Below are 15,888 nucleotides of genomic sequence, written 5' to 3'. Positions count from 1 at the left end.
TCTGCAATTCCATAATGTAATGCTTTCTTTTACCTATCAGTCATCAAAGAATTCAAAATGTTTACATAAAAATCTTATTTATCTGAACATCATTAGTGTGAGGCAGAGTGACTTGAGGCCTTTGTTAATGGAAAAACCAACAAACAGCATGCTGTTTGCACAATGCAAAGTGTGTTGGTTCTGGACTCAGAGGACTTAGTGTTCAAATCCTACTGTTAACACAACTGCTCATGTGACTTTGGGAAGATCACTTAATCTCCTTGGGCCTGAATTTCTTCATCTGCAAAACAAGAGGGACAGAGAAGTAGAAGATTGTACTAAATGGCCTCTAAGGTAGCTTTTTTATTCTAGACCTAGGATAACAAATGAATCACCATTATCTCTTACACAGTAAACAGAAATCTTAAAGTATTAATACTTCTATGATTTTGCAAGGAGTGATTTGAAAATCTACAGTTGATGTACTGGTTAGTTTTACTGAACACTGTTCCCCCAACCCCCTTTTATTATTTTGTCAGAAGGAATGGTCCAATAGGTATGAGGAACAAGGATATATCCAGGTGTTATAAAAATGAAAAACTCTTACCATTTTTTAAAAAGAATCTGACTTTTCAAATAATACTGTCTTGCAAGTCAATAAAGATTTGTGTGTGCCCATGCGCATGGCATGTTTCTTCAATCAAGGTTAAACATTTAAATTTTCAGAGTAAATAATAAATGAAGACATAATCTAGAGCAGAAGTTCATAAATTATGGCACATAGGCCAAATCCAGTCTTTCATCTGCTTTTTATATGGCCCAAATTTGGCTATTGAGCTGTTGCTGACACTCCCAATTAGAACCTGGTGTCTCAAATATAACTGAAGCAGAAAGCTGAAGTTACTATGATTCAAGTTCACTTTTTAAAAACAAAAAGGCAGCAAAACAAAATGATATAGATCACTTTAGACAACTGAAAAGATAATTTCATTGGTGTATGTTACTACCACCACCAATGTAGGCAATCTCTCCACATTTGATGTGGAAACTTGAAACTTTATTCCCAAAGATACGTCTACCTTTAGACTACTTAGACAATTTCTATAACTAGGCCTAAAATCAGAGCGCCTTCCCAATAAGCTTTCAACTGGCTTAGATTTTTTAAGAACCTAGAATTGCCTCCCCCGACCCCAGAAAACGAGGCACTGGGTTAGATTTCAAGAGAATAGTCACAGTTTATAAAAATACACTCATGAGTTTCAATCTATTGCATGAAATGAAGTAGCAAATAAATTTATGCACTTGACTTTTGTAGTTATTGAGATCAGCTCATATTTTGAACATATTTCTATTAGTTTTCAAATAACAGAATAATTATGAAAATTAATGACATTTAAGGACACATTTAAAAAAATATTTCACTAGAATGTCTTCCCACATACTTTTTTTGTCATTCGCTCCTATTTGAATCAAAGTCACTGAGTACAAAGTAAACATTGATTACATTTGGATGGTACTGAGTTCTTCATGGAATTTCCACTTCCATAACTTCTATAGATGTTGGTTCTTAAGCAGCAGGTGGTCAATGGAGCTAGATCAAGAACTGAACAGTAAAGAAGAGTGAGCTGAAATGACACTGGGGAATTGTAAAGTTAGATTTAATGACTTGAAGTTTCTTCCAGCAACGGTCCATCTGGGGAAGGAAACTTTGTGACATCAATATTCTTCTGGTGATGCAAGTCATGAAATATCACAGACCAATTCCAAGAACTGAGAGTTGGGGTCATCCAAAGAATAATGGAGATGTAGAGAAGTGCATTGTGTAGTAGTAGGTTGCAATTTATTATCACTGGAGAACTGTGCAGGAAGAGTAGTGTGAAGGATGTCTTCAAACAGATTTATTATCAAAATGGAAGGTGAAGTAATTGAGTACCAAGAGCAAAGGGTAAGTGATGGAAAGACCATGAAGTTCCACATGTAGTCCTCCACAAAACACCAGAGATCCAGAAGGTTCCTCCTATTGTTCTTTATATTCTCTTTGAATCTACTTAGATGAGATCTGGTTCTTATTAAGAATTCTCTGCTTACTGGAAAGTGTTTCATTATTCCAACAAATCTTAGGTCACAGATTGGTATTTGCTGAATAGCTTGAATATAAAAATCATTGAACTTGATAGTCAGATACATATGTACAAAAAAGTCTTATCTGAAAAAAAATCTGTAGATTTTAAACACATAATAGTTTTCAACATTCTATAGGAACTGGTGTAAGGTTTGAAGAATAAAACAATATTAAATCAGAAATAGAAAGAACATAAAAGGAATACATATGTAATCTGTCAATAACAAATTAATCTTCCTGTGAAAGTTGGCACTAAATGATAAATTCTCAAATTTAGGAAAAGATTTACTATTTCACCAAATAAAACACATTGCAGATAATAAAATAATATCTGGTGGTTGAGATTTGTCATCACTTAAAATGTCTTCTAGGTTTATGCAAATTACAAGGACAGAAATTAAAAATGCAACTTTGGAGAAAAAACATTTTCTAACAAAATTACAAAATTTAAAAAGAATGTACCGAAAGTCTTTAAGTACATGAAAAAATGTGTTAATACATATTTTAGAACATTACATTGGCTAGGCATTAATGAAATATCTTCTCCTGAATTTACAGTAGTTCAGGATATAAAATCTCAGATATTCTGCTAGTGTAAGACAAATTTAAATCTATAAAACATCTCCTTTGGCTTTGTTAAAAATCAGTTAGTTATTGCTTTTTGAAAATGCTACAAAGCAAAAACTGAAGGGGAAATTATATTAAACAGGCCATAGAATTTTTCAAAGGCCCTTCCAAATTTCCCTTGAGTCATTTATTCATGGTAACTCACTGTGCTTGATTTATTGGTTAATAATTTTTAAAGTATTTCCTACTGTATTACTACACAACATATAGTTTTACCATGAATAGAAGGTGGTTAAAAATTCCTATTTTAAGTGCTCAATGTTCACAAGGTTTAAGCTATTTTTTCCCTTTTGTTATTGGAAAGCCCTTACAGAAATCCTTCATTTAAAAATTACAAACGTTTCAGCAACGATATCAATGCATGCTAGTCAGTTTGAAGCTTTTTTTTTTTCCCAACAGGGCTTTCTTTGATTGTGCTGCTTAAGAATAAAAAGAACAACAGGGAATAATATCACCAGGTTCACAATCTTGCAAGAGCATATATAAAGGTAATGTTATGTACATTTTATTTCAATAAAGACAGAAGACAAACAGCGTAAAGATGCCCAGATGCCCTAAGATAAATACATTTCAAAGATTCTCATTAAAATGAATCTGTAGTATCTTTTCCTGCAAGCAAAATACCTTTCTTTAAATACAAAAAAAAAATCAGTATTCTGAATTGCAAATGCTTTCGCTTTTTTTGCAGAAAATCTGCCATGATTTTTTTTAATGAATAAAGATTTTCCACAAAACAGGCTTTTTCTACATGCTAAATTTTTAAACAGTTCAGTGACACAATGTGCTAACTACATACACAACAGATAATATAGTAAGAAAACACTCAACCTGATGAAAAGTTAAAATCTTCATTAATACACTGAAAATTGACATAACTCATGCCTTTAAAATCAAAAAATACAAAAATTAAATGTTTTCCTAAAAAGATTTCCTTATTTTAAGGACTCATTTGAAAATGAAGCTGCATGTAATTTGTACAGTAAAGTTGTACAAGTAAACAGGTAATATACATAAAAAATTAATTGACATACTTCTCAATTATCAGTTGTCCACCTTTAATTTCCAATACTGTACTTTCTTAACAAGCATACAAAATATCAAACTTCTCTTTAGAAAAAGTGCCGTTCTTTGACATCCTTTACACAAAAACAGTCTGAGCCCATGGCATGTTAATGCAGTCGAGAGGCCAAGCATACTAACTTTTACAAATTCTACCTTCCATAAAAAGCCTCCTGAAAAGGAGATTACACACCATTATAAAAATATCAACCTCTTATGGTAGCTGCATTAGAGAACCAAGGCCTGAAGACTCTTTCCATATAACATAGAAAACCACTATGATAGCATATGCACAGCACTGGCAGCATGGGGGTGCTCTGCACCACAGGAGTGTGCAGAGCTCCTGTGAGGTACCGAGACTGTTACACAGGGTTTGAACTGATTGTTACCAATAGTATAACAGAGGTACTACCAGTCCATGCAAAACAACTGAAAATACTGAGCAACTGTGCAGAATACTTCATTCCTGGAGAAAACCAAAGGCAGCAGTAACCAAATTGCATCAAGCCCAATAGTTGACCAAACATATTCTCCTCAAAGATTTGTGTGCACAGCATAGTTTGAGGTATGACTTATCCAGTCACATTATGTGCCACTGCAAGGTATTTTCATCTGGAATACATGCCATCACAATGGTTTAAATCTTTTGAATATTAGTCATTCATATATTCTTATCTACCAGTCTCTTGATTTTTGAAAAGATTTCAACTACAGTAGAATATTACAGAAACAAAATATAAATGCAGGTATTTCTAAATGAAACTTACATGGACTAAAACTAGAGAATATTTTTAAACAAATATACAGTATGCAGGCAGACAAAGCAGGAAAACGGCCATTCAATTGTATAATAAAAAACTAAAATTTGGCTATTTCCAGAAAACTATGAAGCGCCTCAACTAAAAGGAATGCATAATGAAATTCTATTCTAATACAGGTCAAAAATGTAAAAAGGTTATAAACCTTAACAGGAAAAATAAAACAACTTTTACTGGCCATTCCTGTTGAAATGAGAATCTTAAAGTAACAGAAAAGTGGCTACAAACCCACTTAGAGCACCAAACAGAGAGAAAATAAAAGTCCATTTTCATCTCTGTTATTATCATAAAATCCTGTGTTTCTACAGGTCAAACTGCTGGTGGCAGAAACAGAATTCTTTATAAACTGCAGATGTCCTGGACATAAAAAAAATTTCACTGGAGTTGCACTAGTTCTAAAGACTTTTCTGTTCTAGCCTACCTACTGTATGTATTCAATCTGAGATAGATATATATATAGATATATATAGATATATATGTATATATATATAAAGTCTCTTTCTGTAACCCTTGATTATTGTTGGGCACCAAAGATAAGAAAAGCAAGACGGGGTACAAAAATGCAAAATTTCAACAGTAATGGCAATGTTTTTGTTTTAGTCCATAAGGGTCCTGCATTTTCTCCCCCCTTCAGTGATTTGAAAAAAATCTTCTTGTTTAATCTGGGGGTAGCAAGTCATGCAAGCGAAATCTGTCTCTGATGTGAGGTCGAACATCCTCATTCTGCAAAAGAAAAAGGAGTGTGTTTAGAAGTCAGTGAGCTATAAAAGGAACAAAACTTTGAAGGTAAAGTTTTTATAACTTTTATTTTATTAGAAGTTATCTAATTTTTATTATTATTTTATTATGTAAAATGAAAATGGCAAATGGCCTTCCCTCATCTAATCATTTGTGCTTTAATATTTAGAAGCAGCACTGTTAATTTTCCAATTATACATGCCAAAGGTGCCTGAGAAATGTGGAAGTTAGGAGAATTCTATTTTTCATAGTTAAGTTTTCAAATGAATAACTGTAAAATGTCAGAAGAAACCTCAGTTTCAGAAATGTATTTCTGAATTATGTAAAGCATCAATATTTTTGGTTTCTATGCAAATAACTAAATTACACACATTCCCCCCCCCCATGTTTTTGAGCATGTTTTGTAATTAAAAAATATTCCATACTCTTTTAAAACAAAATTTTCTATTAAATGCAGAAACTATACAATAATATTTAATATGACAAATCAATCTAGAATTTAATTTATCTTGAAGATAAATAAACACAATTTTCTTATTTACAAGCTTTGAAAAGAGCAATAAGGAAGAAGAGTTTCCCCTAGCCACCATACAGTAAAATGCTGTTTTTCCTAATATAGAAATGGCCAGTTTAGTAAAAAAAAAAGTTGAGCAGTAACTTTAAAAAGTATTTATTTGTTAACAAAGTCTTGTTCTAATAATATTCAAATATTAGATAAAGAAGAAAAAATGATGTATGATAGGATATACTCACCAGTTCTACAAGTTTTTCCAGAAAAGGAATCAATTTTAAGAGTTCATTGTCATTTTTATCCATGAACCAGCTCTCTATAGGGATTCCATTAGAAAGCTAAAATGATAAATACAGTTCTATTATGTTATATTAATATGTGACTTCACTTGGAAAAAAGCTCAAAGCAAACTAAATTTTTAAAGAACTATTCATAGATTCACAGGAACCCTTTAAAAGGGAAGAAAACATTAATTTTATGTTATTTGACATTGCTAAATGCCCCACATGATTAAATATTTATGCCTAATTTACTTTTAGTACAGCTTCTACTCAAACAAATGTGGTTTATCAAATCTGTTAAATTATTTATAATATAATAATGATAAATAATTAGATCATAGCTACAGAGATTGAAGAATCGATGGAGGTTTTCTAATCCAATTCACTTATGTAACAGGGAACAAAAAGCCCTAGGAATCCTAGGGTGTGATTTATCAATCACAAAGGCATGATCTGAATCCAGGTCCTACTCCAAACCCAGTGCTGCTTCTACTATATCATGCTACCTTCTGAATTTCCCCCCAAATAAAAATGTACTCATTAAACAAATATTTATATGCATTATAGGAAATTTATTATTCTAGATCTTAGAATATGAAGAAAAATTAACCATTTGATAAGTATTAAATCTTTGAGCTACTGAGAATCCAAAAATTATCCAAAAAGCACTTCACATAAGATACATAAAAAATAATGAAGAATCAGTGATTTTCATATTAAATTGAGTGCTAGTTGAAAGAGGGTAAGAAAATATAAAGTGTGTCATAATTTAAAAAGCATGTAAATTGTTAGGCCATTTAGGCTCTTCAAGATACGTAATTGTGAACTATGTGAAAAATGAATGTTAAAAATTTTGGGTTAGGAGCTGGGGAAATTTTATATATACATATACATATATATATAATATTTAAGAATCAAAATAAATTTATGAATAAAGGCATACATATGAATGGCATAGATATTTATGAATCACAAAGAAGGAAGTTTCAAAATATTTATTTTAAGGGATTTATCGCTATTAAAGCTATGCGTCCAGGTAATATTAACAAAATTAAAACAGTTGCTTAGGCAAATGTTTCCAAATATCAAAATAAATAGTCCAGATAATGTTAATGTTTTCATCTTTTTTAAAGTTGATCAAGTCAGCCAAAATAATTGGCTATTACATAAACTTTACATCCCTTAATTCCTTCATCTTCAAATCCTTAGGGTCTTTATGAAAGCTAATTTTCTCAATATCAACTTAGCTCTTTTAAATTTACATTACAACCCTTTTAAATTGAACTAAAATGACAATTTCCAACCCAAGAAACTCATAAAATTTATGTTTTCTTGCACAACTGTCTTCTACTCTAGATAAATATTCCCCAATTTGTCAAGTACCCTTCCAAATAGATTTTCCCCAATCTCAGTCTAGCAAATTTTAGACCTACCTGGTAGGCAAAGGCTTGTGGTGAATTGTCAATTATGATGGTTTTTGAAAGATCTCTTCCAAGGATGTTTAAGTCTTTTATGTAGTTTCCTTGTACACACACGCAATGTTCACGGAAAAGTCGGTGCCTAGGTAGGAAAAAATATAGATATGTCAGAGAATCTAAAAAAGAATACAGACTAAAACACATACATTTTAAAACCTTAATTCTTCTATCCCATCTTAGGAAATAATGAAATATAAATAAGGGCTTTTTCCTGTGGGCCATCTTTTTTACCATCAAAATGCCAAGCAATTAGTTAAACCTTTTATGTAAATATTACCATGCCTTTGTCCCAAACTGCTTTAAAGTTTAAATTAAAAAAAGGGATTAAAAAAACTTGGTAAATTGTTTTTGTAATTTATTTACCCAGGAAAGCTCAGCTCAGATGCAGCATCTGGTTGTCAGCGAGGTCCTGCTTTTTAATCAATTTTCCAGTTGGGATGACTGAGGCACAAGGAGGTCAAGTGACTTGCCCAAGGTCCCACAGTAAGTCAGTGGTTAGCCCCGCATTGGAACCCAGGATCCTCCTGGCTCCCAGTCCTTTGATCTAACCAGTAGGACACACTCCCTATCCCTGTACATGCCAGAATAGAAAATATAAGAAGGAATGTTTCTGTGTTGGCATTTAAAAAAAGGTTTTGTTCTGTTTTTTAAAAGTTTCTCTTACAATTTAAGAAAAAGCGTTGAGGCCAAAACATTCCATCATTTCAACTTTTCTGCCCAATTCCCCTACTTCCTTTATTTGAGTATGAGTGTGGGATTATTTGAAAAACAGGGATAGAGCAAAAGATGACTTTTGATCAAAGTATTAAAATTCAACTCTTTTTTAACCAATATGCTGGATACTAATTAACAACGAAAATACCCTGTAAGCATAATAAAGGATTGCAAGTATACCAGGATTTTGGTATTACTATGTGTTTTTTTCTTATATTGTCATTTCTCTCTAATTCTCAAAGTTTTTCTTTGTTTTTCTGACATAAGATATTTTTATGACATTTCTGTCAAATTTTAAAACCTTTTTAGTCTTCCATTCTATGCCTCAAGAGATGCTATTTGGCTTCCTTGTGTCTTAATCCCATCACAGAATCTTTCAAGGACCTATTTCTAGTTTTAAACTCACAAACTTAAGGAAAGGGACATTTTCTATATCCCACATCTCTTCTGTTTTATAGAGAAAATGCTAATCCCAATAAGCTGATGGTCAAAACCAATCCCTTTGCTTATAGGTGTCTCTCCTGAGCATGCTCCAAAAGTTCTCCTAACACTTAGTATTTTTTTTTTTTTGCTTATTAATTCAAAAGCCTACCGAATATATTTTCCTCAACTTGATCAGATAATATTCACTGTTATTAAACAGTCAATTTTTAACAGCATGACAAGCAAAAGGCAAAAACAAAATTCAAATCTTAACCTTTTAGAAAAAAAACAGAGATAGAACTGATACCATTAAGAATATTTTTTCTTTCCTTAGTTGAGGTACAGACAGAGACAGGGAAATAGGAAAAGATTAAAAGGTAATAGAGAAACTAGAAATACAAACATCCAAGATTATCTTTAACAAATCTGTTAAATACTATGCTTTGTGTGACTTCTGGTGTTCCTGAAAAAATATGGGTGAAATCCTCCTTTTGCAGAATCAAAAAAGTAAGCCAATTTCTAGGGTTTTCAACAAGTATTTTTCTTTATATGACATAACTAGTATTTTCTTTATATTTGTAATACAATAGCTATATACGGGTAAAGTCAATTTTAAAGCTGGTCAAATTGTAACAATTTGTGAAATAAATGCTAAATTTAATAACAATTATATACATATACATATCAATAAGGCATTGAATAAGTATTTTAGAAGATTTCTGCAGCAGATAGTAAGAATACTGTAACATTAAATCATTGTGATGATTATAGTCTTCAGAAGATTTAAATACAATTCTGTTTCAAAAGAAGCTAGACAAGATGATCATAGGATCTTTTCTAGTACACAAAGTCTCTGATTTAATTTCTACAAATATATAATTTACAGATATTAGGAGGCACATTATATAATTTACAGATATTAGGAGGCACATAGTATATTAATGTAAATGTTATTATACTTCCCTTTTCTAATAGCAGCAAATTCCCTCAAATAAGACAGAAGACAGTACATGCAAGTGAATATTTATATGCAAAATACTGTAAAATATTCTTTTTTTCCCCCAGTGAATTTGAGTAACAAGCATTATTCTGAATCATTTTATTGGAAATTGAATTTAATTAAAAAAAAAAAAATTTTGTATTTCTAAACAAGTATATCTTTTTGAATTAAGTTTCATAGATATTGCATTAAAAAAATAAACTGAAAGTTTGTGGCAAGCATTGAACAAGTTTATCAGCACCATTTTTCTAACAGCACATGCTCATAGATACTGTTTATGTCACATTTTGGTAATTCTTGCTAAATATTTCAATTTTTTTCATTATTAAATAATCATCTGTGACTAATGAGCTTTAATGTTATTATTACACTTGTTTTAGAGGGCCACAAACAGTGCCTTTATAAAACAGGCAATGTTGGTGTGTGTTCTGACTACTCCAGGAACCTGGTCCTTACCCCATCTCTCCCTATTTCCTGAGACATCATCACTGAAATTAGGCCAATTAATTAGCTTATAATGGCTTGTGAGTATTCACATGAAAGGAAGAGTCAATCTATGAGGCAAACTTCATTGCTGTCTTATTTTAAGAAATTGCCAAAGCCATCCCAACCTTCTGCAACCACCACTCTGATCAGTCAGCAGCCATCAACACAGAAGACATTTTACTAGCAAAAATATAACTTGCTAAAAGCTCAGATGATAGTTAACATTTTTATTAAACAAAGTATTCTTTAATTAAGGTATGTGCACACACACACGCACACACTTACTCTCTCTCTCTCCCCTCCCCCTCCTCCCAAGATCTAATACTAAAGCACACATAAAAGGCTATAGTATAGGATAACATAACTTTCACGTGTACTGGGAAACCAAAAAAATTCATGTGACTTGCTTTATTGTAACATTCCCTTTATGGAGGTCTGACACTGAAGCTCCAATATCTCTGGGGTATGCCTGCATACATTTTCAATTAGAGGTTATAAAAGATTCTAGGAGTTTGTCTAGTCACTGACAAAAGACTGACTATCCTCAATAACAATTACTAATTGTAACCAGTCTGTCACTGAAATAATTTTTCCTACAAAATCTTCCAGAACAAAACTGAATATCTTTAAGCAGATCAATGTAAACAGCAAAATGAATGTGTTAAGAAGAATTTTAATGAAGGTTACAATTTAGATTACTAATTTAATGCTGGTTATTATAAGCTACCTACACAAATCAGATCTAAGTTAATGAAAGAATAATGGCTCATGCTTTAAGTCAATTCAGTGTCAATTACTTCAGCTTGATTCATGATATAATATACTTGCACACTATTATTACTTTCAAAGAAAAACAAAGTATTATTAAACTCTAATCTATTTTTGTGAAGAATAAATGCCAAAGGGGCAGGTTACAAACTATCTTTGCTCCTGTAACTTCAAGTTAAGGAGGTAAAATGAAGTTTACTTGTTTCTAAAACAAGTCAAACTACATATATAGGTTCTAAAATTGCAGTCATAGGTTTGGAACCATTTAGTACTACCCCCTTTTATCACAGAGGAGGAAACTGAGATCTACGGAGGTTAAATGACTTGTCCAAGGTTACAAAAGGCGTTTCAGAGACAGGATTTGAATCTCGGAGCCAATGTTTTTCCCTCTGTCATACGCCTCCATATAAAAAGATGAGCAATTAGTTAATTTCCAAAGCAAAAAACAATACAACATAGTCTCCTCAGAAAACTAAATCCACACATTTTTAAGTGGGAAAAATCTGAAAACTTGGGCAATATCAGAAAGCAGCTGCTTGCACAAAAGCTAAAGCTAAATACCCAAGTCTATAAATAACTTATTTTAATGCCTTTTGAATCATACCTATTTAAAAGTATAGAATATACCATAACTAACTTTGAAACTCTTTCTAATTGTGCCAACACTCGCACCTAACCAGGAACATTTCATACTTGGTGGTTCGGGACAGAAGACAAAGACCTAAGGAGAGTGATTTGTTTGTGACAGAAACTTTGTGACTGATAAAAACATTTTATGCTGTATTCAGTAATAAAAAATTATTACTGAATCAAACCAAATTCACTTACTATTTCTTATTAAAGGATAAACTTATTTCTGAAGAAGCAAAAAGATTAATTTGATCTTTTCTGCCAAAGAAAACTTAATTTTGCTCAGTGTAAAAGATGACAGCATGCATTCAATAGCTCAGGGACATGTAGTGAAAACATCATGCACACAAATGAAAATTCTCTCTCCTCCCCAGCTCCCTTCTCCCAAAGAAATGGAATATACAGATGTCCCAGTAAATATATACATTTTGTAGCCTGAAAAGAAAGTCTGTCTGGGGTTATTACATTATCAGAGTTGCTTAAAGACTTCGAGGAATTAAGTAAATTATTTTCATTCATTCCACAAATACAAATCCATAAACATAGCCGTCTTACAAAGTGGCCATTAAAAATGAAATAGAATCAGACTTTTAATAGTAATTTCATAGATCAGTGTGACAGACATTTCCACTATTTTTAATCAAATTTACCTGACCAGCTGCTTTTTAGGGTCTAGTATGTTCAGTAACTTGTCTGCATACACCTTCTTAGAAGCAGTAAAAAGAATGATCTACAAATTCAGGGGAAAAGAAGTAATCATTATACATGATCTAAATATGGGTATTATACTGAATAAAATCAAACAAAAAGGTAATCAATTTAAGCATTTTTACCTCATAAATTTGAGACATACGTTCCAGGAATTCCCTGAAGAACGGTCTTAATCGCACATAAACCTAGAGTAACACAAAGAAGGGCTTAAGTAGATGATTACATAAGGCATGAAAACAGCTCAGTAATAAGATTCAAACAGTTAATGATGTCATAACCAAAATAAACACCCATAAAATAAAAGTTGGAAAGTAACTATATATCAAATAAGCGAAGTTACTTTTGAAAGAGTAACAATAGCTATAACCATTTTACTCAATAGTTGAATAGTTAAAACAGTAGCACACACTATAAAGAATTAGAAAATAATTTAATGAAACATTTTAACTAAAAATGGAAGTTTTCCCTCAGATTCTGATCCACCAATTAGCTCCATCTTCCAGCCAGGTAGTTTCCATCCAACTATAAGAGAGTCTTTGTGTAGATCTCTAGCTGACCTGTCTCAATGACCATCCTCAATAAATATTTGGCATTTCTTCTTGACAATTACTTGCTAATAATATTTTATGTTATTGGCTAAGTTGAATTAAAGGGGATTATCTATACTGATGTATTTAACCAAAAATATTTCAGAAACTTTAATGTTATCTTTCTAATATATAATTCAGAAGTGGTATCTACATTAACATAGTTAGATTACTTGCAGGCCCAGAAAAGCAAGTTAGTTATATATATCACAGTACTTATAACCCCATTACTATTAATATTAAAAAAGGCTATGGGGTACCTTGCACAACTTTTTTTTCCCTCTTTGCCCACACTAAAAATAGCTTAATATGAATACACAACACCCAAGAGCCATGGAAATTCAACAAGCTTCTCCCTTCCCTGAAATATTTTTTTCTAATGTGGCTTTATGAGGGGCTATCATACAATTTCCCCAAAATTTGTCAATTCATTGATTAATTCTTACAGGTACTCTAATTTTGTGAGTCTCCTTCAACAATAGAGAATGTAATCCCTTTATATGATGATTTGGGGGAGTTCTTGGGATCAAAATAATTCATCACTTTATATCCAATTTGGCAATGTGTTCTGAATTTATTGGAATTCATTCTATCACCTATACTTAATACTTTACTGGCATAGTCTTTGAACATCTAGGATCATCTCATGACACAGGCAGGATGAAGAGGTTTCTTTGCCAGTGTTGTAAAAAAGAGAAAGCCTTTGGAACTTATCCGAAAAGATGAGATCCTAAAAATCAGTTATTGGTAACAATAACCCCCCCACCAAAAAACCCCACAAAACTTTACTTAGCATTTACTGTGTTAAATAAGAAAAAGTGATAACTGCAAAGTCAATAAAAAGTAGAAATGCTGAATACAGCATAAATTTCTCACTGTGTCAGATTTTGTATATGTAATAAATTATTTCATAGGTTTCCTCAAAAACTGGAAAGGATTATTTTAAATGGAAAGAATCTTTCAATGTTTACAAACTTTGTGTCTTATTACTTTGGCACTTGCAAGGTGACTACAACTATCTTATAGGGTATAGGTCGTCAATAAATAGTTGTTGAATCAACAAATGAAATAGTACCCTAAAAGTTGAGATGAGTTCTTAGGACAACTGACTATTTGTACTTTGTAGTTATGCAAAAATGTTTTATCTAGGAACTTTTAAAATTTCATTTAAATTCATAAAACATAAAACACCTAGATGTGTTGCACCAAATGCTGAACTAAGGTGATGACAAAGGTTTTGAGGTAAATTGCCATTTTCTCACTATGAAAAGACGAATCATATATTCGAAAACTACAGTGATATATTACTGAAATCCATGAAATTAAATGAGTGGACGACTTCATTAGTATAACTACTTCTCTGATCTAATAATTACTACAGATTATTTATATTCATGCTCTAAATATGAAGAAATAGATTTACTTGTTTCTCAACAGTCAAATATGATATCTCATCTGGATTTTATCCTCCTTTCCCTACTACTTTTCATTTTCCCCTCTGCCCTTCACAGTCATCTGTCTTAACCACAAAAGTCCTAATATTTAATTACTAGTTTTATATTTGTGGCCTCATTTTTTCTCTCTCATTACTGTCTAAAATAACAGGAAAAGTTGGCTAAAGCTTTCAAGGCAAACACATTTAATCCTATTCTACATCTACTTCCCTCACTATGAATTCTTATCTGTACAAATAGCTAACATTACTGCCCCGCCCCCAGAAAAAAACAAACAAACCTGGAGAGCAGGGTTAAAGTATTTTATATCAACCTTTACACTTCTCTCTCTACTCCCATACCTTAGGCTTAGATATCTACCGTGTAGTCCAAAAACATATTCATCTTAGTTATGTCACATCCCATTCTTTATTGCCTCTCAACAAATCAGACTTTTGCTGATAATGCCTTATCACCATTAACTAAAACATCCTGTTCCATTCCCTCAGACCTTATTTGTAGAAGGATGGACATCAGTGAGGAAATATATTATCTATTTTCAGTCTAAATAATCACCTAGGAAAAAAAAGTGCCACTCAAAATGTAGAAAATTGAAATGGTCTCTTACTAGAATTTTAGCAAATTCAAATCACTGTTCAATCTGTTCTAAGAAATACAGCCCTCTCCCTCCCCCCCCCCCCCCTTCCCGGTCAATTCAGTCAACTAGTATTTATTTAATGTTTACTATGTACCAATCATTATGCCAACTCTCCAGTATAGTATGTTCTCTATTCAAGCTCAATATTACTAGAGTATATTTTAGTAACAAGAAGATGGTTAAAATCACTTGTTTTCTGATATTACAGATTGTACTAACAAAATTATCTCATGATGAACCAAGAATCTTCTTACTATTAATAGATCTCTGGTAACATTGACCACGTAGCCAATAACTTCAACCAGCATTCTTAATTACATTCTCTCTGACAGTAACATAACAATGTCCTACAAAACCTCTCTGCTGTTACCTGCATTCGGTTAAAAACAAACAAACCAAAAAACCTTTTCAGCTTTACATTTGAATCAGTATTTTTTTTTCAAATTTTTATATATGTGTTATGCTGGCAATGGATGAACTGCCTGAAAGGTGATAGACAGAAATGCTCTTATTTATACTTTTTACATAGTACAGCATTAAACTTAGAAATTATTGAACAAAATTTTGTGCAAAAAATTCTCAAATATAAATATTTCAGATGGATCATTCAATTCTACAATATCAACTGAGCTTTCTTTTTTTTTTTTTTTGACCTTAGATATAATTACTTATCATAGCTTCACTATAGTTAGTATACATCCTTAAAAGAGGAATCTATGGATAATGTTCAGATGTTCAGATAATTAATCAACAAAACTTTATTTCAAGGGCCTACTATGTCAGGCACTGTTCTAGATACAAAAATTAAAACAAACTCAGTCCCTGTTCTTGAGTTGACATTTTTGACAATGATCCATGTAATAGT

General features: G+C 31.9%; 1 protein-coding gene across 5 annotated transcripts in view; it reads right to left on the bottom strand.

The window, feature by feature from the left end:
• Positions 1–3,211: 3,211 nt before the first annotated feature.
• Positions 3,212–15,888, bottom strand: part of CTDSPL2 (CTD small phosphatase like 2) — a 99,279-nt gene continuing 86,602 nt past the window's right edge. For all 5 annotated transcript variants that reach the window (XM_051977242.1, XM_051977240.1, XM_051977238.1 and 2 more), the window contains 5 exons: positions 12,468–12,530; positions 12,285–12,364; positions 7,569–7,695; positions 6,097–6,192; positions 3,212–5,328 (listed from right to left, as the gene is read on the bottom strand). In XM_051977242.1, coding sequence (XP_051833202.1) covers positions 5,263–5,328; positions 6,097–6,192; positions 7,569–7,695; positions 12,285–12,364; positions 12,468–12,530 — 432 coding nt within the window. In that variant the 3' untranslated portion in view covers positions 3,212–5,262. The remainder of the gene's footprint in view (positions 5,329–6,096; positions 6,193–7,568; positions 7,696–12,284; positions 12,365–12,467; positions 12,531–15,888) is intronic.

The sequence above is a fragment of the Antechinus flavipes genome, chromosome 2 (assembly GCF_016432865.1).
Source record: "Antechinus flavipes isolate AdamAnt ecotype Samford, QLD, Australia chromosome 2, AdamAnt_v2, whole genome shotgun sequence".
Lineage (NCBI taxonomy): Eukaryota > Metazoa > Chordata > Mammalia > Dasyuromorphia > Dasyuridae > Antechinus > Antechinus flavipes.
This window is presented reverse-complemented; position numbering and strand designations above follow the sequence as displayed.